The sequence below is a fragment of the Protopterus annectens genome, chromosome 2.part1, assembly GCF_019279795.1.
Source record: "Protopterus annectens isolate FY-2018-M chromosome 2.part1, PAN1.0, whole genome shotgun sequence".
Lineage (NCBI taxonomy): Eukaryota > Metazoa > Chordata > Ceratodontiformes > Protopteridae > Protopterus > Protopterus annectens.
This window is the reverse complement of record NC_056729.1, coordinates 494,657,012-494,683,311: the sequence shown is the minus strand read 5'-3', so window position 1 is coordinate 494,683,311 and position 26,300 is coordinate 494,657,012. Positions and strand designations below refer to the sequence as shown.

Genomic DNA, 26,300 nt, shown 5'->3' with positions numbered 1-26,300 from the left:
GTACACTGAAGTCTACATTTACAAAACAAAGCATATACACCACACACAGTGGTCCACAATACATGAAAATGGGATTCAAAACGTCTGAACAGGATTGGGGGATTAAAAACACAACTCCAATCAACATTACTCTCAACTAAATAGAGAAGTAGAGAGGAAAACATTAAAATAGTGAAGAATCTGATTAAAAGGCAATATTTGAAGCTGCAACTGCAAAGACCATTATCTTGCAGTTTGGGAATATGTCACTGAAGTGAGTTAATCTCTCGCCAGTTTACCTATTGATAAGGACACTAAAGGCAAAGCTACCTATTTCATCTTCTCTGCAGACATCAGAGAAGCAAGGAAGAGTCAAAAATTGTAGAATTAAATCAGCAAAGATAAGCAAGTTTCATAAAGGACACCACAGGAAATCACTTGATCTGAAGGGAAAAGGCAGTCAGAATTCAGCAGTTGTGGAAATGTCAATAATCAGTAGCACTACTGATCAGCAAAACAGAAGGAAACATCTTCTGCAATCTGTGTAAACAACATTAGGTGGACATCTGTTTCTTCCAATAGGTATGGCAATCACCAGGAAGAAATAATGCAACCATCTGGGATATGAGTACAGAGACATACATAAAATCTGTGAAAACTCAGAAATGTAAAAAGAGTCAGTGAAACTTGGTTTTCTCACGGAAACAAAATGCAAATTAACAGTCACAAAATGAGATTTCAAAACACAACAGAGCAATACCCTTGCATTCCCATCAAAGTATTGAGAAATGAAAGAAATATCAGTCAGACACAGTTTATATATTTCTTTAGAAAACGTTGCAGAATATTGGAAATATAGGTCTTGCGATGGTTAGCAAACCCATATATTCTGGAACAGAAGTAGTTACATTAAACTATAGTTGTGCAAGTTGCACTTACTCATAATAGTAGATTTTAAATTATTCACTGCTGCAGCAACCTTTAGGCTATACAGGTTGTTTCCCTGGCCAAGAAACAACCAGCCAAATTCACGAAGCTCTGCATCTCTCCACCCCCCCCCCCCAACACACACACGCACAGACTCTTTCACTCTGGCTAGCCCCAAGGAGGCAAATCAGCAGTCAGATTGAGGATTGCTTTAGGACTTTCTTGACCACACACAGAAAGACGAGTCTAATAAGCATAAATAAAAGCTTATGAAGTAGAATGACATTAAACTCTACTTTATATCCCAATTGTGAAAAGAAATTGATGCCTAAAACGTATTAAAAGCAGATGAGGTTTAAAAGAAGGCAAGACTTAAATGAACTATGCAATGTTTAACTGAAAATGATTGGTTAGATAAGTGATGTATGTTTGCAACTGGGAATGTCAGTATGATTTGTGATGTAAAATGCTTGCAACTAGGACTGTGTCAGTGTGGTTTGTTTTCATTTATATAAATGTATGACTGCTCATGTTGTAAGTGATGGTTTAATAAAGACGTTTCTTGTTTAAAATGGGGGCAGGAATTGAATAATTTATGTAATGTTGCATAGGTTACATGACATATAGCATACATGTGAAGTGAATGCTTGTCAATGTTAATTTAATACAGTTTGATTACTTTTGTATAAATGTAAATTTACCCATGTCACAAGTGATAATTCAATATGATAATTCAATAAAGGTGTTTAAAAAAGAACAATCACCCAAGCAGTCAGCTGAAGTTAATTTAGACTGAGGTGGATCAAATTTTCCATGTCTTCTGCGAGTATATCCAGTCTGTAAGGAAGCTTGTGATAATTGCCCTTGGCCACTTCTTTAAGAAGGGAGAATCAATGTTGCCTGGGTCAAAAGGGAGTCACCACAATGATTTTTGGTAAATTGTACTGAATCTTAAGAATTACCCTAGATATCAGTGTAATGTAAGGAAAAGCATAAAAGAACATTCCTGACCAAGGGAATGAAAACACATCTGTTTAACAGGCTTGCTTGCGGAGATCCCTTGTGCAGAATTTGTTTAGTTATCTGTTTTGAAAGGAGGCAAACAGACCTATTTGAGGTGTTCCTCAAAACTGAATCAATCCCTGGAAGACCCCATTCAATTTCTATTCATGAGGGTCATGGTCCTGCTCAGCTTGTCTGTCACTATGTTTTGCACTGCCAGGATGCAAGATGCTTGGAAGGTTAAGGAATGCTGTAGAGCTACCACCCAAGCCATCACAGTCAACCTGCATAAGGGGTAGGATATTGTACTTCCCTGCTTGCTTATGTGCCACTTGACTGTAGTACTTATGTAAACACTTGAAGAGGTTCTGGTTAGCATTAAGTGTCAGGAGAGATTTCAAGGCATGGATCACAGCCAGCATCTCCATTACACTGATGTGCTTTTGTCTGTCTGAATGACTCCACAGGCCTTGCATCTTTACTCCCATGGAAACTGCTCTCCAAGTATATCTGAAGGGTCTGTGGTGAGAGATTAGTTTGGGGTCAGGGAGAGAAAGGAAGACCTGTGTTCAGATGAATTTGTCATCTCCACCAATGCAGTTCTGCTTTTATAAAACTGGAATTTGACTGTCCAGAGGATTTAAATGCTGGGTCCATGTGTTTTTAGACACCACTGTATCTTTCTTACGTACAGCCTGAGTAGGGGAATTATGAGAATCACAGAAGCCATGAACCCTAGGAGCCTGAAAAAATCTCAAAGTCAAAGACTGATTGTAGAAGCTCAGGGAAGATACTAAATAAAAAATCACCTTCTCGTGTATCAAAAATGGCTTTCGCAGAGAAGTATTAAGAAAGCAACAGAGAAACACAATCCCGAGAGAGAGTGGGTCAAGGAGGACTTGGCAACATTAATCTGGAAGCCCAAATTGGTCAGAAGACGCACAAAACGTTAAAGACTCTTGGCATCTGCAAAAAGACAATGCAAAGATAACGGAGTCATCCAAACAAGGAACTATGAATTCCATTTTGTCTGAAATAAGCTATAAATGGTGCAAGGCAATTCATGAACACCCCTATAACTGTAGATAATCCAGAAGGTAATTCATACAACTGATAATGTAATCCAGAAACAGAAACCTTACAAATTTCCAGAAGCCTATGGCTATGGGAATGTGGTAATAAGCATATTTTTAAATATGGTCTTGCCATGTAATTAATGAGAGGAATGAGCAGTAACAGGTTTTTAAGGTCAAAATTTATAGCTTCATGGACTTCCAAGATGGCTGCACATTGAGTAACAGCTTAGCTCTAGCTCTTCCACTGTGAAAACAGAAAACCAACAGAGAAGGCCAGTGGACTTTTGTGTTTCTGGGTAAATTCCAGTAACTGGTTAGTAAGTGCAATACCTGGATGCCAGGAAAAAATAAATATAGAAGACCTGAAGGAAAATCAGCTTCAATGTGAGGAAAAAACACTAACTGGGAAGAGTAATGCAGCTGTTCAGCAAAAAGCAGTGCAAGCTCCAGACATGACTTCCAGTAATGTAGAGGAAAGCATAAGACAAATGCACACAGACCTGGTTAAAGTAAGCAAAACACTAATTGAGAATATCAACAAAAACAAAGGCTGGGAAAAATGGAAGAAGCTTTTAAACAGATATTCAGATGTGATAAAAATGCAAAATCAGAGGTCGAAATGAAGAAAAGACTGGCTGAATATGAGGCTGTTCAGGAAGAGAAATTTCAAAAAAATAACAGAATTTGAAGACACAGCAAGTAAGGAAAATCTGAAATTTTCAACTATATCAGAGAAGCTGGAAGGAACAGACTGTATTAATTTCATGAAAGCACAAATACACAACTGGACTGGTATTCCACAGCAGGATTTGTTAATTGAAAGGGCACACTGTGTATGCTCCAAACCTGGCTATGAAAAAGCAACCTAGACTTTTAATGATAAAGATGCAATCCTACCAGAAGGAGCTGACTGAGAACTTGTAGCAGAAGGACAAAGTACTGAAAGTGGGAAGCAGCAGAGTGTTTGTGGAGAATGATTATAGCAATAACCCACGCCTGGGTGTGGGTAATGCTAAATTTACCCACGGTTGGCGTGGTTTGGTCCCGAGGGCGAAGCCCGAGGACCAAAAAGCCAACCGTGGGTAAATTTAGCATTACCCACACCCAGAAGTGGGTTATTGCTATTATACCATGACATTATTTAAGAAAAGAAACTATTACTTTTCTTAAATAATGGCATAGTATAATGCCTGTTTACTGCCCTTCCGCAGATGTCTTGGCATCCGCGGCAGTTCTGATGTACTGCGCCTGCGCAGTACATCAGAGGTATGGGGAAAAGCAACGGAGAAAGCAAGACCTCCGTTTCTTTTGTTTAGTCTCTCGCTATGTTAAATGAGTTTAACATAGCGACACAGTTTTAAAATAAGCAACGGACAGCTCCGTTGCTTATTTTGAAACTGTCTCGCTATGTTAAACTCATTTAACATAGCGAGACATTAAAAGCAACGGAGATCTTGCTTTCTCCGTTAAACACTGCCTCGCTATGTTAAATGGGTTTAACATAGCGAGACAGCTTTAAAATAAGCAACGGAGATCTCCGTTGCTTATTTTAAACTGTCTCTATGTTAAACCCATTTAACATAGCGAACATGTTTAAAAGGAGTTATACTAATGGAAAAAAGTCCGGGTGACCGGACTTTTTTCCATTAGTATAACTCGATTTACAACAGGCACGCTGGCCAATCAGCGTGCACGTTTTGGGGGGATCATGGTATAATACACAATGTACACCAGGCAGAAGACAAGCATGTTTATTCTACTATTCAGGGAATGTCACGAAGCAGGTATGAGATTCAAACTGCTGTACACAGCTATCTTTAAAAAAATATTATTCCCTGGAGGGCCAAAATAGTTTTTGATGAAGTACATGTTAAGGAGAAAATAACAGGAAGGGAGTATGAGAGTTGACTAGAAGAATCAACATTACATTAGAAATGAAGCAGAGACAGGACTTGGGAGATGGATACGAACAGAAATAAAACCAGTAACTTGGAAATTACAAATGTGGGATTACAGAACAATAATTATATTTGTGAAATCTGACAGAACAAGAAAATCTGGAAATACTGGACTTTTTAGACTTTGCTGGACTTGTGGGGGACTCAACATATATGCCCACTTCAAGTCATTAATGTTCAGAAAATATTTAGGGGAGGGGAAGAGGATAGAGAAACTTAACTGTAAGTAAAACATTTTTTTTCTTAACAGTACTGTTTTTATAGTGCATGATTTTCTTTGTATGCTATAAAATAAAGCTCTCAGCTGTTTTCAAGTACAATGGGGATATTATTATAAACAGGTGCTTCTGTTTTTTTTTCCTTTATTTCTCCCTTTTCTCTTTCTCCTTGTTCATTTTTTAAGAAATGCAGGCATTGCAATGTACAAAAAAAAACTTGTTAAAAGAACATGACAAGAGAAAAATCAATGTGCGTTTTCTCACTCTTGCATGGGGAATGAGTGGATTAGGGCTCTTAGCTTGATCTAGTAACACGTTTTAACAGAAAGCAAGTAAATGAAAAAGAATATTGAATATTATAAGGCTTTGTTTTCTAGCAAATAAATGTCTGCTTAGTAGCAATTCTATATCTGGTACTCATGTTTCCATGGAGACAATCTGACAAAGAGAAAAGGCTACAATCTGACAAAAATAAACTGGGTAGGAGATAATGTTCTCTGAAAGCATTCGGGTGTTTTCCCATCAGGAAGAGCTATAAAGGTAAAACAAAACCAGAGAGCACAAAGCACAGGCTGCACCTTGCGTCTTAGTATGCATAACTTTTAAGTTAACACAAGTCTGAGTGTGTGGCTGTCAGTTTGGGACATTTGTTCCCATTAGGAGGGTAAAACTTCAACATGTGAAGATGTACATAGGTTGTGTGTGTTAATAGTTTTTAGGGAGGTACTGGGTGTGTATTTTTTTGAGGGCTTTCAATAAAACAAAGTTTTGTAAGATATGACAGACTCACATGGATACGACAAGAAATAACTGTATAAAAGTTCAAGGATAATAACACTTATCGTGTAAGGTCCCGTTTATTGAAACTGGTATAAAACAAACAAATAAAAATACTAAGCGCTTTCACCCATAACAATTCTGGGCATCATCAGAGTATGATTTAATTAAAACATTCATCCTTAAATATACTAAGAACAAAACGCCCTAGTGTTAAAACCAATGAATAACTTGAACCAATCATATATGCTAATTACGAGTGCCAAACGTAAATCGAGATAAAGTAGCTGAATCAAAAAACTCATACAAACTTATGGCAACAACCACAATGAAATGTGTTGAACATCCTCTATGAACAATGCTTGTTATCTGACTAATAGTATGTACATATAAATTTAAATATACATTTCTATCCACACAATGTTTAAAAATTAAATACCGATATATTAAAAACATAGAAGATAGTCTATTTGTGTGTTTAAAATTTTGGAATTTAGTTGGCTACCTATGCTGAAACCAATGCATTGTATAAAACTTCAATTCCTTAAAAATTTTTACTGGATGGAGCAGCTACTAGTACAATATATGGATGTTACACAACTCCTTGTACAAGCGATACAGGACAAAGGGTACAAACTACCTGTTGCAGAGAATATCACATTGACCAAGACACAGGCTGAATTATTTACTATACAGTCTACGCCTGGCAGCAACCCGGTAGCTCGGTCAGCTAGCAATAGTTCAACAGCGGGTGCAGGGTTAAACCAAGGTAATTTACACAATGCTAACTCATCATCTAGTACCGCAGTGAACGCTACAGACGGTAACACGGATAGTACATCAAACCGGAAGCGAGGGAATTTCGATATGTGTCTGGCTGCTCCCATTTTAAACAACAGGTTGGTTACGGGAAACAGAGCCAATATGGGTTCCTTGAACAATCCGCTTATAGAGTTGGAAAAAACCTTGAAGCGTTTCAAATCGCTACAAATGGACAACGTATTCTTGGAGAGATCCATTGAGCTGCAACAGGTACTTAAGGGATTAAATATCTTTAAACTTCCAATAGGATTCGAAGGAGGAAACCAGTTTTACGATGACTTGACAACTTTTTGATCGTACAGGCATGGACCTAATGAGGTTGATTATATGTAACAATGTTAAACTAATTGGATTAAAAAAACAGCCTGTAGCCTTGAATAGTAGCATTACCAACGACCTACTATTTGAATTTAGTAAGTTCCGTTTTTATAACATTTTGAGAGATACTGACAACTTTGTTAACAAGGGGCCTGAAATTAAAAACAATAAGCTCCTGAGGGATAGCAGTGAATACGCTGAGAAAAGAGCGTATGCACATTTTAGAGCCAAAAAAACTAGAAGGCAATTGGAAGTGAGACAAAGATCAGATCACAACATTACACCCTCAGCAGAGGCTACAACGAGGGAACCTACTATAACCTATGACAGGGTTATTAACACAGAGGATGAAGAGGTTTTTTTTTTAGAACAATAACCCCTCAGGCGGTCCGACAGAATACGGGGCCGATACCAGGGTCAACAATTTCAGCAGGACTACCACAAGGGATCAGGGGGACACCGGTTCCACCAACCAAACCATACAACCACACACACATCATCTTGACACAACAACAGATAGAATTAAATCAAGACCTTGATGGGCATCTCAATGACATTAGTGGTGACTTACATGTAGGAACTCTAGTAGATGTGTCAAGGCAATCTGATTTGAATTCCACTGGGGAACATCTTTATTATGATATGATAGACAATGGTTCCTTCAATACATTTTCAGACATCAGTACGACTAATGAGACTGAATTTTGATACCATGTTAAACCGTGATGAATTTTGTATGCCTGCACACAGTTGTACTATAATATAAAATGGAGGTTTCTCAACATATAACTATACTGAAAATGAGCCATCATCGAACTATATTATTCATAGGTTCATAGGGAGGTACTAGGCTATTAGCTCTAGGGCCTATACAAGCCTAGCCAAAAAGGTACCCTGGATTTTGCCACCCAAGAAAATTATTTTCCTGTACCCCTGTCAAGCAAGTGATCCCCGGGGTGAATTTCTTATTACCCATGTTTAAAACAGGTTTCACCTTTATCCCTAATGTCAAGTATGATATAGGGAAATTTTTAATTTCAGATTGTATGTTAGACTGCTTAATTTGAAAATGTTTTTTGCCAACAATGTTAGTCCCAATACAGGGAAAGGTGTATTAGTATTGAAAAGAACCAGTACCTTTATACCTCCACAGAACCTCATGGTACACTTATTTGAAGTGCTATGCGAAACACAAATACGCAGATGTGTTAAGAAACAGTATTGCAGGATAACTTGACCACTGGTGAAAGATTCTGTTTAAAGGAATTAATTTCCACAGACAAATACAGGGTAATGAAACCTGACAAAGGTGGTGGGGTTGTGGTTATGTCCAACACGGACTATTCGAGTAAAATGACCTTTATGTTAAGTGATAATGACACATATGAGAAGGTTTCCAGGCTTGAGGTCTATAGGGCCTACACTAAATTGGATTGGCAGCTGCATGAATTATTGATGGATGGTTCACTGAACAAAGATGAATATGATTATCACATGGTTGAGTTACCCACCACACCATCCATCTTCGGCATTCCGAAAATCCACAAAGATGTTAATAAACCACCTTTTAGACCTATAGTTTCAGCTAAAGGTTCCAAAACAGAAGCTATGGCCTCATATGTGGATTTTCATTGTAAAAAATATTTTGAACCAGCTACCTCACATTTTAAAAGACTGTTGGCACTGCCTTGATGTTGTTAGGCAACACAAAACCGAAATTTACACCAATACAATCATTGTCACAAAAGATGTAATTAACTTGTTTTTGGTCATACCACACGCTTTGGGATTAGAAATGTTTGAAGCCTGTTTATCTAAATTTGGGAATATGCACACAGTAAAGTGTAAATTGATTGTGGAACTTACAGAAATGTTATTTAATAATTACATTTTATTTGAAGGTGAATACTACAGAGTACAAGAGTTGCTAAGGGTGCCAGATTTGCGCCCATATACGCCAATTTAGTTTTAGCATATTGGGAAACAGTTTATTTTTACTTTTGTTTTTTCATTCAGAAAAGCACTTTATTTACACTATTTGGACGATATTCTCATTTTTTGGAAGGGTAACAGGGAAGAAATTCAGGAAATTGTTGAGTTTTTGGGCACAACTACCACCTTTTTAAAATTTACAATCAGGAATCACGACACAAGGTGTGATTACCTCGATATACTATTTTATAAGGAAGAGGACAGACTTGAGTCCAGTATATTTCATAAGAAGACTTACTCAAACTCATTCCTACACTATGAGAGCTGCCACCCCCATTTCCAAAAAAAGAACTTGGTGAAAGGTTAGATGGTTAGATTAAATCTAGATTAGTGAGTGACGATTTCAGGAGGAAATGGGGAAACTAATAAATATGTTTTGTGACAGGGAATATCCCCTTGATATATTGAGTAATATTAGGAATGAGGTGATGGCAAAAAGAAATACTATATACAAACCCATACTCCTATATGGAATGGACACTGAAACACCAAAGAACGAAGAGAGGAAGAAAAAAGATGCTTTAATACTCCCATTTAATGAAACAGCATAAAAAATTATAAATATAGTACATGAAACATGGCTTAGTGTTTTAGGAACAAAGCTGAACTCACGGATATTATTGGTTGTTACCTGGAGATTACATACAGTAGGGGTATGAATTTGAAACAATTAATGGAGATGGACACCAATGTTAACATGCACAAAATGTCCAAAATGAGTAAATGTGGCCTATGTAGCACTTGTAAGTTTATAAATGACGGACCCTATATGTAGCAGTACAGAACTACAGGAGAACCATCAGATGCCCTGGTTATTGCAACTGCAATACCAAGATGGTGGTTTACATTGCAACATGTACAAACTGTCCCACTTTTTATGTTGGGAAGACAATCAGAAAACTTAGGTTACTGATTTTAGAACACGTAAGGGACATTAAAAATAATAAAAAAGTGAGTTCACTATATCTTCACAGCCAGAAATGTAACCATTTTAAAAGATTTATATTTTTTGTGATTGACAGAATTCCCAACAACACTAAAGGAGGCGATAATAAAAATTTATTGGAAGCAAAGGAACGTTTGTGGCAACTGAGACTGGATGCTTCCGATTCACCTGGAATAAATGATTATATTTCCATTTCAAGTAGATTGAAACACAAATCATACTGTATTTAATTGGCTATTATTTTTTAAGGAATTGAAGTTTTATACAATGCATTTAGGTTTCAGCATAGGCAGTCAACTAAATTCCAATATTTTAAACAGACAAATAGTGTCCATCTTATATGTTTTTAATATATTGGTATTTAATTTTTAAACATTGCATGGATAGAAATGTATATTTAAATTTATATGTACATACTCTTGGTCAGATAACAAGCATTGTTCATAGAGGATGCTCAACACATTTCATTGTGGTTGTTGTCATAAGTTTGTACAAGTTTTTTGTTTCAGCTACTTTATCTCAATTTACGTTTGGCACTCGTAATTAGCATATATGACTGGTTCAAGTTATTCATTGGTTTTAACACTAGGGCATTGTGTTCTTAGTACATTTAAGGATGAATGTTTTAATTAAATCATACTCTGATGACACCCGGAATGGTTATGGGTGAAAGCACTTATTTTATTCATTTGTTTGTATAAAAGTTCAACCTGCCAAATAGTGTTTGCATATAATACAAAACCTGGAAATAGACATGTAACAAAAAAGCTGTTATACACAAAAGGTGGAAATAACTTTTTAATATAACAATGTTTTCTGTAATGTCTTTAAATGTCAATGGTCCCACAGATAAATACAAAGAGAGAGTAGTGAACTATATTAAAAAATGTAGACTGCAAATAGCTATGTTACAAGAGACACAGTTGGAAAGACCTGAACATGTGAATTGGATAAAGAAAGGTTCCCAGGATGGTTATTCATGGAATACCTGGGACCAAAGAAAACAGGAGTACTTGTATTAACTGAAAGAAAAGCTCCAACAGTGACAGAAGGGGATAAAAAATAACAATAGCAGGTTTGCAGCACTAAGGGGCTACTGGCAAGGGAGGAGGATTACACTGACATGTATTTATATTCCACCTAAAATTGATATAATGGAGATTAAGAAAATTCTAGGAGAAATAATCTTTCATCAAGGAATATTATTTACAGCTGGACTGGAATTTGATTTACAGCATTGAAAATATGTCTGGGGACCTGGAAGGGAAAGTACAACAAAGAAGGGTAGACTTCTGAAGGAATTTGTGAAAATATTTGGCATGGAGGATATGAATTCAGTACTAGTTGAGTGAATTTACATATTATTCCCCAAGATACAAAAAGTGGGCTGGGCTAGACAATTTGCATTTCACAGGAACATGCATATTTAATTGAAGGTCATGATAAGCACCCAGTAACTATTTCAGGTCATGCATCAATAATAACTAAAATAAAAACACAGGGTAATGATATCAAAATGAGACACTGACTCTTTCCCACCTATCTGTTGAAAAGAGGAATTTAAGGAATGGGTAGTAGAAATAATTCAGAAGCTATTAGAAAAGATAGAAATTTCTTCTGAAAATATAGCTTGGGAATGGAATAAAAGTAAAGTGGGGTTTACTTATAGGGTGGAAAATAAAAGAAATGAATATATGGTTAAGAAGTAAGAAGAAAAATGGGGTTTACTTATAGGGTGGAAATAAAAGAAATTGATATATGGTTAAGAATAATTACTTAGAGAGACTGACAAATGTTAAAGTATTGCAGAACAGGGGAAATTTCACAGAACAAGAAGAACAGCAACTGCAGAATGCTAAACAGAAAATAAAGGATTACCTCAATAATGTGCATGAGTTTATAAAGATTGCTGTTAAGCAACTGTTTTTTGATAACTTTAGAGCACAAAAACTTTTAGCACAATGACTCAGGCAACAGAAAGTATAAAGGGCTGTTGCCAAGGTTAGTGAGTCTATAACATGGAAAGTGGTAAGAAATCCTGTAGAGATATTTCTATCTCGGAAATTCTATGAAAGTCTATATAAAGCAGAGAAATATGGAAATCAAGAAAAAGGCACAAATGGAAATGTTTATGGAAAATAATAATATGTCAAGGTTAGAGGGAGATGAGGCTCAATTACCAACAGTTAGGATAACAGGATACGAGATAAAAATGGTGATGTATAACCAATCTACAGGAAAGTCCCCGGGAATAGATGGTATTCCTGTGGAAGTCTGGAAGCATGGTGATGTATAACCAATCTACAGGAAAGTCCCCGGGAATAGATGGTATTCCTGTGGAAGTCTGGAAGCTAGGAGGGAAAGCAACTGATAAAGATCGGTAAGGTTTTGTTTACCAGTATTTTAAGAGGAGAAGTACAAACATCCTAGAAAAAAGCAGTGGTAGCTGTAACACCTAAAGAGGGTAAAGATCCATCAAAACCAGCTTCATACAGGTCCATTTCAATACTAAACCATGATTATAAAGTGTTCATGTCTATGATGGCTAAAAGAATGACAAAAGTAATGTCAAAATTGATAGATATGGATCAATGTGTTGTGGAGGGGAGGCAAACGTTTGACAACATTAACAGAACACTAATGCTCCAGAGGGAAGCAGAAAGAAAGAAAATACCATAGTTGTTGGCAGGTCTTGATGCAGAGAAAGCATTTGACAGAGTAAGCTGGGACTTTATGAGCAAAAATGGAAGCATCTGCATTTCTTGAAAAAATTATAAGGTTGATTAGGAGGATATATGAGGGATCGGACATGAAAATTAAAGTGGGCGGGGTCCTTTCTGATTATTTCTGTTTGAGCAGAGGAACCAGGCAGGGATGTCCTCTCCCCCCCCCCCTTGTTATCTGCATTATATTTAGAACCACTGGCAAAAAAATTAAGGAACTAAGAAATTCAAGGATAAAATTGGCATGGTAGTCAAGAAAAGCTGGCTCTATTTGCAGATGATATTATTTTTATACCTGAACAAAGCCAGGAAGAGACATTAGTGTAGTGGAACATTTCGAGACAGTTTCAAATCTTTTCGAGATACAAAATTAATGAAGCTAAAACAAAGGCAGTAGCGGTAAATTATGTACCCAAATACAAATTGGTTCAGCAATATCCTTATTTATGGGGACATGATAAAAGCATTTAGGAGTATGGATTAAAAAGAATTTGGGTGTGGCAGCTATGAATATATGTGGGAAGAGAATTAAAAGATAATACAAAAACTGAGAAAATGAAAGCTGTGTTATATGGATAGTAAGATGGAAGCAGTCAAAATGTTTTTAGTACCTTTATTCTTATACACAGGTCAGGCATAGTTTTATCAACCAGAACAAAAGTTGTGAATAGCAATTAATAAAGAGCTGAAGGACTTTATCCGGGAGGGGAAGAAGGCAAGAGTCAAGTGGGATAAGCCGATTCTTCCCAATTTGAAGGGGTATTTCACAGCTACACAGTTAAGGCTTCTACACATAGCAGAAGCAGAAAACTATAATTCAAAGTGGAAAGGGATGATGTTGAAAGGGGGGGGCAAGAAATAAGGAGAGACTGGGATTTTGGACGCAGACCTTTAAGGACAATAACAATCACACAGAATATTATATCCATAAAGTAGCAGAAAGTATTTTACGAACTAAGTCAACCCAGGAATGAAGAAAGGAGATTCTGCCAATAGGGATGACTGCAATTAGGGATATAGACAACAGGCAAAAGGGGGATGGAATTTATTGGAGAAAACTGGCAAATGAACCACGGTATTGGGACCAAATAACTAGAGAGGGAAAGATGATAGAATGGGAAGATGCCAAGAATTTATTTGGACTGCAGGTTAGAGACTGCCTTCCCTATCAAGGATTGATATCAGAGTATAGGCAAACAGAAATAAATAGGGGGGTCCTAAATGAAAGACCAGCACTGGTAGAGTTTTTAGTAGAATCTAGAACAGAAGCTGCCATTAAAATAGGAATAATTAGTACAGCATATAAAATATTGCATGATAACTATAAGAATCAATCAGTGGAGGTTAGAAAGGACTGGGAAGAGAGATAGGATAAGCAATTCACAAAGAAACAATGGGAGGATATGTGAATGTATCCCATATATACAACAAAATCTAAATTGAGGATTTTTGCTTGGAAATGTTTATGTAGATATTTTTATACCCCAAGTAAACTCCAGAGAATTTTTCCTCAGGTAGATAGTAAATGTTGGAAGTGTGACGGAAAGAAAGACGTAATGAACATATTATCTGGGAGTGCAGTGAGTTGGCGGACTTTATGGATTCCCTGCAGGATGCACTGTCAGACATGCTGGGTGGTAAGATTGGTGTGACAAGGGAGATGATTTTTCTGAGTTATGATACAGAATCGGAACTGTCTAGCCATAGTAAGGCCTTGCTGTCTTCAATTATGGTGGCTGCCAAAAAGGCAATTACTAGAAAATCAAAATATAAACCAACTATATTAGAATTAGTGAATACATTAACAGAGATAAAACAACTGGAACAGAGATCTTTAGAAAAAGGTAGGAGCAAACTACATAAGAAAAATGGGAATTGTGGGAACAATGCATACAGAGGATGAATGAGGTTTAAAAATGAGCCATGTAATGTTTGACTTAAAACGAACGGGTAGATTATAAGTGATGTATAATGTTTGCAACTGGGGATATCTCAGTATGGTTTGTGATGTAAAATACTTGCAACTAGGATTGTGTCAGTGTGGTTTGTTTTCATTTATATTAATTTATGATGGCTTAATAAAGATGTTTTTTGTTTAAAAAAAAGGTCAGGAATTGAATAATTTATGTAATATTGCTTAGATTATATGCTATATAGCAATATATGTAAAGCATAATATTTGTTAATTTCAACTTAATACAGTTCCATTACTTTTATATAAATGCAAATGTGCCTATATCACAAGCGATAATTCAATAAAACTGTTTAAACAATAAAAAAAAAAAAACAAATGCAGAGGAAAAGAGGGCCAAGAGAATGGAGTTGCTAGCATATTCAATTTGTGAAGTACTGCAGTCCCTATATAATCGGCCTACATATCTGGGTGACTTGACTTCAGTGAAAATGAAACGGGAATTGGAGCAGGAGGACTCAAATGGGGACAGAAGACAGTTTTGGTGCAAGACATAGGGGGAAAGATGGAAGACACGATTTCAAAGGTTTTTTTTATTGTGAGCTAACATGAGCAAAAGTACACACATCAGTTTTGACAGTTACACTATGTCCTAGGAAGTATCACTGCAGAGACAGATGCAACTTAAGAGTCTGTAAGGAAAGCAAAAAATTAGTTGTCTACTTGAACCACTATAACTGAACAGTAATTAACAGGGGACCCCCCACTCATTTTCTTTTGTTCAATATTTTGTTTTTCTTCAATAAGAGATACTAGTACACTAAGATACCAGACAATCATAGTGCCAGCCTACAAAGTGACTTGTATGTATAATGTTTGCAACTGGGGATGTCTCAGCCTACAAAGATACACATTTCTCATTTCTGAAAAATATTTCTATTGATACTGAACACGCAAGAAAGGGGTTGCAAATGGGGATGTTCCCATTCTGTATTGTGTTGTGGTTACTGAAATAACCATTAAGATTGTAAGGTGTAAAAATGTGGTGTTATATCCGTTACATTTTTTAATAGTTTCATGTAAATTTGACACAACTTGCATCAACCACTCTTCATTCACTTCTACATTACTAGCTAACAAAAAACTTAATTTATTACAGTATTTCAGCATGATATGGGATCCTATATAGTTTCTCCTCAAACTTTGGAAGTCTTAACTAATAACAAATAATTACCTAAAATTGTTTTAAAATAATAACAACTATGTGTTCAATATAATTATGCTAAATATTGTGAAGTTACTACTGCAATGTTAGGTGTGCATCTGTTACTGATTTAATAATGAAACAGGAGCATGTTTACTTAGTTACTGAGCTACCAAAGTTTGCGCAAGTGAAAAAATGAATACGATTTGAATATGGCAAGAATGTCATAACCATTAATACAGTACAGAATGTTAGAGCTATGGAAATCCTTGCAATTTATTTCATAAATGGTATTTTGTGGCAAAAACAGGAGTCCAGATGCAATTTGAAGATGCAGCATTTAACAGAGATAGCAAGTTTTAGAATCCATTAGTCTTGATAGCTGAACTCAAAGTATAACGCTTTGTGTAAGGGTGAGAGAAAACAGCTGTCTTAATATTAATGAATGAAGAGTGGTTGATACCATTTGTGCTGCATTTGCTTTAGTATATCAAGTTCAAGGAAAGACGACTCAGAAATTGAAAACTAGTCTTGGTGTTGAAGTTTTTCAATGAAGAAAGGAGAAAGGTACACAAGACCTGGCTCTCCTGTTGGCTTTTCTGAAATGTTTCACAAGAGCAGTGGGATGGTGGAATGGCACACTGAGCACACCAAAGTGATTTGGGAGTGAAAGATAAGTAGGGGGATGATGAAAGACCAATGCTGCAACATTGTGTGTGTTCCCTCCTTGACAGTCCTCTGCAGTAAATCCTGGTCCAAAGAGAAACAGACAGCACACACTTAAGAGAAAAATAATGCAACAGACTTGTGGAAGTAATACAATTTGTTGAATGGGGGAAATAGGGGAGACAGGAAAGTGTTTGCAACATTATTCTAAGATCTGCCTTTAGAGGGATTGGAGGATGACAGCTAGATGCACCTGCCATATACAAGCATTATAATAAAAAAAAAAGTGCTGTCGCTGAGAAAACAGGGGTTCTACAAAGGAAGAGTGAAGATATTGGGTAGGTAAAAATGGTTTCCCCACATCTTTTGTCAAAATGCATACATTTGTTTTTGTTGTAATGGAAAGCACAGGGAAATACAGCATAAAATACAACTGTAACAATGACTTTATGCTGTACTTATAAAGGATGATGTCCTGTTAAGGCGAAGGCACAGTAAAGATGAAGGACTGTGATATACACCAAATACACTGTTTAACTGAAGAATTTTAATTACTACTAGATGCGGATTACTTACAGTGATGTGTGTGTAAATATATATCATTTTTGCATTGTGATATTACAAAAAGAAAACAAGAGAACATGGAAGAGTGTGAAAGGGAAATGCATACACTCTTGGGAATACTACTTTTATTCACTTGTCCACTGTGATGGCCAGCCTCACACAAGTGTAAGGACAAATGTTCCCAGCTGTTCCTAGAGTCAGTCAGCCAGCAAGGCCTCATGGACTTTGCTGCCAACAATGTTACAGTGAATCTTGCCTACCCTACTGTTGTCAGAGACCTCTCCTGTTGGAGTGGACATTTCTTCTGGAAGCTGCCCTGGAAATTCTAGTTTCTTCCAGACTGCTTGTTCCTTTACTGTTGTTAATGCCAAAACTACAAATTATGTGGACTACTCTATGTCCTAAAAAGCAGCACAGTGGAGGCTTTGCCTTCTACTTTCATTTTCTCCAAGTGATACTTGACTTAAAAATCAAAAAGGTAAGGAGCTTGATGGCTGCACACTGATCAACAGCTTAATTTCGGCTCTCTCAGTGTGTAAAAAAGAAGCTGATAGAATTACACCCGTTTCAATAAAATTCAGTTACTGGCTAGTAAGTACACTGCCTGGATGCCAGCAAAGAAGAAATTTAGAGAGCCTGAATGAAAATAAACTAGAAAAGGTGAAGAGAATATACTAATTGGGAAGAATATTGCAGCTACTCAGCAAAAAGCAGTTCAAGCTCCAGCTTTGGTACAAAAAGCGTCTTCCAGCAATTTAGAGGAAAAAAAATGAGAAATGTGCTCAGAGACAATTAAAATAAATGAAACACTGAAGCAGTGTATCAACTCAAAACAGAAAACTGGAAAAAATGGAAGAAGCTTTAAACAGCTATTCAGATGAACTGATAAAACTGCAAAAAATCAGAAGTTGAAATGAAGAAAAAACTGTCAGACTGAGACTGCTCAAGAGCAGCTTTTCAGAAAATCTTACGGTTAGAGGACAAAGCATGCAGAGAAAAAAAGAGATTTTCTGCAGTACCAAGAACCATGCATGCGCACAAGAACACTCGTCCATCTAACTGCTTAACTGAATAAACTGGAAACTTCAACAAGCTGTCTTTATTCCTCCTACAGGGTGAGTATCAGGGAAAAACAGTCTCTCCTAGATCTGCTAGCTAAAGTGACATTATCTGGACTAATCCTTTACACTCAGTTTTTAGTTTTCATATTTATGGGGAATATAATAAAACTAAGTATTCATGAATATGGGTTAAAAAGGATTCTATTAAGGCAGCTAAGGGTACGTAGGAAGAGATTCAACAAAAGACAATACATAAACTGAGAAACTGGAAGCTTTTGTTTATAGATATGGTTAGCAAGATACGTGCAGTGAAAATGTGTTTAGTCCCTTTAACTTTATATACAGGTCAGGCATACTTTTATCAATCAGAGAAGTTGTTGTGGACAGTAATTAATAGAGAGTTGAAGGATTTTATCTGGGATAAAAAGACAGCAAGAGTCAGGTGGGATAAGTTCATCCTTGCAAAAGAACAAGATGACTTAGGATTACCCGATTTGAAGGGATATTTTAGAGCTACGTAGTTAAGGCTCATATATACATAACGCAAGCCGAAAGCAGTCATTCAAAATGGAAAAGGATGATGACGAAGCAGGGGGACAGGAATTCAAGAAATAAATAGAGACTGGCATTTTGGATGCAGATTCTTTAGGAGAGTATTGGGAGGGTGGCCTAATGGTTAAGGTGTTTGCCTTACAAACAAACAGCCATACAGAATATTATATTCATAAAGTAGCAGAAAGTATACTAAGCCAACATGAGAAGAGAGAAAGGAGAGCCTGCCAATAGGAATTACTGCAATTAGTGATACAGAGAATAGTCAAGGGGCATAGAATTTACTGGAGAAAAATGGCAAAGGAACTAAGGTACTGGAGCAAATAAGTAGAAAGGGAACAGTAAGAGTGATATGAGGCCAAGAAATGTGGATTTCAAGCTAGACTGCCCTCCCTATCAGGGACTGATTATCAGAGTATAGGCAAAGAGAGAGGGATAGTGAAATCCTAAGTGAAATATCTCCTCTGGTAGAGTTTTTGTTGAATTTAGAACAGAAGCTGCAGTTAAAAAAGGGATAATTAATAGGATGTATAAAATATTGCATGATAGTTATAGGAATCATTATAAGGAGGTTATAAAAGACTGAGAAGAGAGACTGGATAAACAATACACAGTGAAACAATGGGAGGACATATGCAAGGCTCCCAAATATGCAACAATGAACTGAGGAATTAGGAGGGTTGCTTGGAAGTGTTTGCATAGGTATTTTTATACCCCAAGCAGACTGCAAATAACTTTTCCTCAGGCAAATGTTGGAGGTGTGATGGAGAAGAAACAGGTAGCTGGGAACATATGTTTTATGAGTACAATGAGTGGGCAGCCTTTAAAAATTCCATACAGAGTACTCTGTTAGAGATATTGGATGAGCAAATAGGTGTAACTAAGGAAATTATTTTTTGAGCTGAGATACAGGATCTAAACTGCCTACACATAGTAAGGCCTCAATATGTTTAATTCTGACGGCTGCCAAAAAAGCAATAACTAGAAAATGTAGATCAAAGTCTAAACCAACTGTATCTGAAGTATACCATATACACAGGGCAAAACAGATGACATATGGGAAGCCTATATAATTTCCCTCTTGGACCCAAGGAATGGTGTCATGAAGGCTAATAGGAATGGTGTCATGAAGGCTATAACATGTAACAGCTGCCTGTGATCACTGCAATAACAATGAAGAGGCACTGTGTTAAGAATACCTAATTTTACGCAACATGTGGCTAATAGCTAAAGTATCCTGTTTGCCAACCAGATTCTTTAAAATACTTTTTAGTCATCCAAATAGACAGCAATAATGAGATCATAGGAGAAAAGATTATATTTGAAAATTAAGAAAATGCACTACATATTCCCCCGGAGAATTTAGGAAAATCAAAAAGGATTGTAATTATGAATATTTGTTTATTAATGAAATTATATATAGCCAAAAATTGGTTGAACCCAGACCAGACATCGGGGGAAAATTTCAGATTGGTGGCTATACAACATATCTTAGCACATAAACTCTTAATTAGCGACCATAAGAAAAATATCAACAATATAAAAATATGGGAGCAAATTTTCAATATTGTGTTGGCGTAGAGGTGCCTATCCACTTTTTCTCGGGACTTAGAGTACAATGTAAAATCAATCTTAGATTAGATAGAGGAGGTAGAGACAATACAGTTTGTTGGCTTGATTTGTTAATGTGGGTTTTCTTTTTTTCTTTCTCTCTTTTTTTTTTCTTTTTTTTGATTATTAGTACTGTACTTATGACCAATATACGAGGTTGACATATAATGTGAAGTTAACCTATGGAAGCATTTTGTAAATATTGTACATAGTGTGTGAATTTGTAATATGGTTGTGAAAAACAATAAAAAATGTTTATTGAAAAAAAAAAAAAAAGAAAATGCACTAGGAACTGATTTTGCCTTTGCTTCTTACTCTCTGGTAAGAAATCAAAATTAAACATTTTTAGAAGAATATCTAATCACACTGAACATTTTTACAGAAATTAAAATTTGGTATAGATATTTGATAATACAAATATAAGAACAAAAAAATTATATATAGTCTAGAATTACATTGATAGTTTTACAGCAGGTTCAGATTCAGTATTGTTTTGTAGTAGATTTTTACAGTAGGTTCAGACTCAGAATTGTTTTGCAGAATCTAATTCACATAGATGAATGCAAAGGCATGTGTCGCGATTTTCTTTCTTTCTAGCAGAGAAGTGAGTGAAGCACTGTTGTTACAGAAGTTATGGTAATGTTTGTTAGAAGGTCGATGTTATTGCAGCTGTACCTTTTACTAAGAAAATTAATATCGATAGAGAAATAAGGTGCATCAGTGGAATGGGAGCAAGTAGTATAAAGAGAAGTGAAGAGTATAAGTGGAAGAGGAGTTAAGAGAAAAGGATCTATCAGAAAAAGCGGCAAGTTTAGTGGTGGTGAGAAACATGTGACAGAATTAGTAATATTCTGTAAGAAGAAAGATGGGGTGGGATGATTTTTTGGTGAATACAAACGTGAGTTATGCTCACTACAGAGCTCTCCATATCGCCTAGCACTCAGCCTCTTGCCTCCAGAAACAACCAAGGACAGCATGTTTTCTCACAGAGAAATAATTAGTAGAGTCATTGCAACATTTTGAGACAAAGCAAACACAGGTAAGAGTTACATTTAGAGATGTGCACAAAAACAAAGATTGTAACCGTGACTACGGATAAGCCTTGTAAATGTAACTTATAAATGCTAAGGGAAGTTACCAAAGATTTGCAAATATAAAGGTTCAACACAAATACCTTAAGTTGAAATATAACTAATTACAAATCTACATAGTATAGTACCTGCCAACTCAGAGATACTTTACAGCATTGGACTTTAACAGTAACTTTACAATCGTGACTTAAAATATTATGACAGCAGCGTAAATGAGTACAACCATGTTTCTGTGGTAAAAATTCAACCATCACGCAAATACACTTTCAGTCTAGTGTTCGCCATCATCGCTGCTTTTTTATTAGACAGAATTTTGAAGATGGGTGGTAAGGATGTGAGCAAGCAAGGAAGAAAGAAGCAATAGGCAATGTCTGAAATGAGGTTGCAAATGAAAGAAAAGAGGAATTTTAATAGACCGCATGCATGTATATAAACTGGGTGTCCTATAGGACTATCCCAGAGGAGAGCAGGAGCCGAGCCAGTTATATATTTAACTCATACAAAATAACATGGAATTCCCCTCTTGTATTTGAATTTCTTGATGCAATAATCTTGAATGAAAAAATAAAAACTTAGAACACTCTACTCTTGTACAGTTTAAGTGAGACCAAGAAGTTAAATATGAAGGAAATTAAAAAATGACATACCCAAAGTTCTGCATTTTTTTTTTGTTACCATTCATTTTTAACTCTGTATATTATTCTACATTGTTTACTCTTATACTGTTCTTGTCCCCAAAGCTAGACCTGAAATAAATCGATATTAAATCAGTATGTTACCCAAGTAAGCAAACACAATAATAACCAAATTTTATAATGCTTTATATTTTCACAGAATACATCACACTGAGGTAGTGCTAAGAAGGATGTTACACTTCTAGGTTTATTAGAGATGCAAAAATTAAAGAAATGGTATACACACAATAAAAGCTGTATTTTCATTAAAGTTATTTTTTATATTGTTCCTCAAAACTGTCATGTTTGGACTGCTGCCTACTGTAACATCAAAAATAACAGCACAGCAGCACGTCTGTCTAGCCATTACACAAGCACTTACCTCCTGCCCCCTTGACTTACATATGGCTGCATATTCAGTCATACCACTCTCCAACCAGCCCTACAATACCTGAGCTATGTGTAGAATTCATACTACATCCTTACATCCAATTCAGCCATCAGACAACAGGAAATTCTAGCCCCACATTCTAAGCACAGTCCCAGCACCCAGCTTCAAGGACTGAGGTTAAAAGTCAGATCTGAGTTGCATTCAAAGCTAGTGTTACGGAAAAAACCACAACATAAAACAAAGCACATGGATAATTTAACAGAAGATCAAGTCGTGCAGCATCAGATGCGCATGAAGCACACAAGTACACTTCACAGAATTTTTTTCAAATTTCTGTTACATTTAGAGGGTGAATTCCAAGGTTGAAGTTATCCAGACAACTATTAGCGTTTCCCATTTAAATATGCATTTTCATTACAAATAAACAGTTTTGGTTAAACTAGAAAAACTTCAAGGGGGTTTCTTCAAACTGTTCACTACATCATCAAACTTCAAAAAGATCAACTTAGGTGTAATATAAATATATGCATACAGGTTTGTGTATATGTACTCATGGCACTTTACTGAGAAAAACATTTAGGTGATGAAAAATAAACCCTTGAATTTCTTGCAAAATTATTCAAGGACGCTCATAATTTTCCCTCCAAAATAACTTCAACTGATAATCATTAATGCACATTCTGACATCATTTAAACATTCAGGTTTGGTAATTTCATCCAACTAAATCAGGACATTTAAAGTGATTTTCTTCACCCTGCTAATTTTTCTGTTGTTGCCTGATCTGTAAAAAGAACTGTGCACTTAAATAAAAATGCTTTAAATGCGTAAATTCTGCCAACTTCCCAGGTGAGGTTTATGAAGACAACACACTTCCACTCTTTTCTTCTACTTGTGAACTGATAAGGCAAAAGACAGTAAAGCAGCATACTCTTACTATCTGAGGGGGATCAGAGTGCATAAGTCAGCTACTACACTAGCAATGTGATCTAAGTAATTGGAGTTATCCAACTGGTTTTCACACAATGAGTACTGCCACACAGATGCAGAATGCAAAGTAACAAGTTTACTCTTAGTATCCCGGTACAAATACTAGTGTTATCCAGGTATGTGACAACTTATCTAATAGTGGTATACTGAAAGTCACAATACTGAATGCAAAATCCTGAAATGTCAAAATGTTTAAACTTTACAATGCTGAACTCAAAATACCTACTAATTAGTATACATGTACTACATACATGTCAGTAAGCAGTCAGCCAAAAAACAATATCACTCCTCTGTCATTTAGAATTGTAGGCTCAGTATTACAACTTTCAGTATATTGCCTTCTGTAAGTTAACATGGACAATGTATTATCATGCTGTGCTGCCCTACCTTACATAATCCCCCCCCTTAAAAAGTGCTACCCTCTAGAACTTTGTCAATTCCCTTAAAGTACCTGAAAGTTTACATAAGTCTAACACATTTTCTCAACGGTAGATAAAATAAATTCCTTTATTCTGACCACTTCATTTACTACTTCAAATCCCAAACCCACTTTAGTTACTTCAGGATGGACTTTTCTTTGGTGGGGTTTCTGTAAAAAAACAGGGTTACCAGAACAGTGTAATTTATATATATATATATATATATATATATATATATATATATATATATATATTATACTTTAATATTCTCTAACATTCCCCATTACAATCTTGTCACACCAATTTTCTAGTTTTAACTTATCTTTTAAGAATGCTCAAATGTCCGTTGTAATGTAGAAGAGACCCCCCCCCCCCCAAAAAAAAAGCATGCAGTGTACATTTCTAAACTGCCATCTATCTAACAAAATTTCATCTCATCTTCTCTACATATGGCATATACATAAACAGTGTTGTCTAGATGACTGCTATTTTCTGAAGGACAAGTCAGAGAGGTTATATATGGCAGGACCTATTCAGAACACATCAAGAAACCTCTCCTTTACAGACTGTATACCTAGTAAAGCACGGGGTAGAAAGAAGGGCACTAAGTATTTTTATGGTTTAGGTGTTAAATAATACCACGTTTTCTGTTTGGGTGCTAAAGTATGCAAAACAAAGGTTATGGCATGCTTAGGATTACAATTTTTGCCTTTGCCATAAAAAGTGGATGGCAGCCTGTTTAAACAAAAGTTGCAAAGTCCTATTGTTTTCTAAATGTAAATCCCTTTAAACTAAATCAAATAAGATCTTTTTTGTGAAAGTCTGGCTGTGTGTTGTCTGCAAAGTGTTAACAGCACTGACATGTAAAACAACCAATCACTGAAAACTGCAAGTCTTTTTTTTTTTTTTTTGTTACTCTGAAGTTTGATTAAAGGGAGCACAAATGCAATGTAGTACCTTCCTTTGAAATGACAAATTTATATGTGCTGTAGTAAATAGTCTCCGATGTTAATTTACTGCTGACACCGGTGTTAGTACGCTTGTGGCATACGTAAAATTAAAAGGAATGGTCTCAAAATCAGTTTCGCGAGTTACATGGTCCCGCCATTCCATGACAAAAATTAAACAGCCTTTACGTAAAATGTGTGCTTTAGAAAGTTCTTAAAGGGCCTCACAAGGTTAAGTGGAAAACAGGTTAAGAGGGGCGTACAAGAGTCGCTGCGATGCTGCTGCTGGCTGGACCAACTCAGCCAAAGAAAAACATAACTTTTTTTAAAAAAAAAGCTGCAAACGCTACGTTTAAGTATTTGTGATAAACAAAACAATTTCTTCCAATTGTACTTTAAGTCACCAGTATAAAGTTAGCAAAACTGAAGAGTTTAGCGAGTGGCTGGTAATCTGCTGTGGGACACTGACACTGTTGAATTGCTTTCATCCATATGCGATATAGCACTACCTTTGCAAATAAGGGCACCCACCTCGTCCACTGCCCGCCTAGGGAGATGTAACATCCCGAGCAACAACTTGAGCTTCACCGGGGACGAGAGATTGTGGAAACATAATCGGATATTATCAATAACAGTAGTTGTGAGAAGCGAAGCAATGCTGGAGGGAGCCCATAGCTCATCTGTAGAGCCCAGTTTGTTGTGAAGCCACAAACCGGTATCACTCTCCCTCATAGACGCCATTTTGGGAAAAAAGAAACAGTAGTAGCAGGCATTTTAAGAGACCGCCTAAACAAAAAGACGTTTACAGAGGACCCCTTGTTTTCTTATGAGCGTGACAGAAACTGTAGAGGGCGAGCTACCGTGTCGACCTGTTGATGGAGGCAGCAATTTGGCTTTTGATATAGGTGTTGTATTTTACTTCAATCCCTTTTTAACGTCCGCATTAGGTTATTAGTGTGATTTCCTTTTGTGGAAACCACTGCTTAACGGTAGAGGGGACTTAAAAATAAACGAAATAAAAAAACAAATGTGTAAAAATGATACCGTTCTAAATATTTCACGCTGTGACCGAAATACAGTTAAGTTACTAATGGAAGCTATTTTTGTCATAAATTTGACAACCATTGTAAAAAATACACTAATTATTAGCTAAGTGGTGTAAACAGAGCATTTCAATAGGAGACATCCATACGCTTATCGTGTTGCCGGAAGTTCGCTGTTGTATTTAACAGTGTTTCCCGGTAGGGGTAATCTGACGTACCTCAATTGAATTTAACGTAAATGAAAGCTGTTACTGATCACTACAAGCTGATTTGTCTATTAACAGTGTATAACCGTGCCTCTCATCTGTCTGTGATTTTGAGTCAAGTTTTAGCTGAGTCTTAATCCTTCCACAATTAGTGAAAAGAAAAGGTGGTGAAGTGCAGTTAATAAATGAGTCATTTTAGTTACAGAGTACCTGTTTTATGCAACTATTACATA

The 26,300-nt window shown here is 36.2% G+C and overlaps 1 protein-coding gene across 1 annotated transcript in view; it reads right to left on the bottom strand.

Moving 5' to 3' along the window:
- Nucleotides 1-25,670, bottom strand: part of NELFA (negative elongation factor complex member A) — a 1,417,687-nt gene extending 1,392,017 nt beyond the window's left edge. The window contains exon 1 of the mRNA XM_044062292.1: nucleotides 25,350-25,670. Within this exon, the coding sequence (XP_043918227.1) occupies nucleotides 25,350-25,559 (210 nt within the window). The 5' untranslated portion in view covers nucleotides 25,560-25,670. The remainder of the gene's footprint in view (nucleotides 1-25,349) is intronic.
- Between the last annotated feature and the right edge of the window lie 630 nt (nucleotides 25,671-26,300).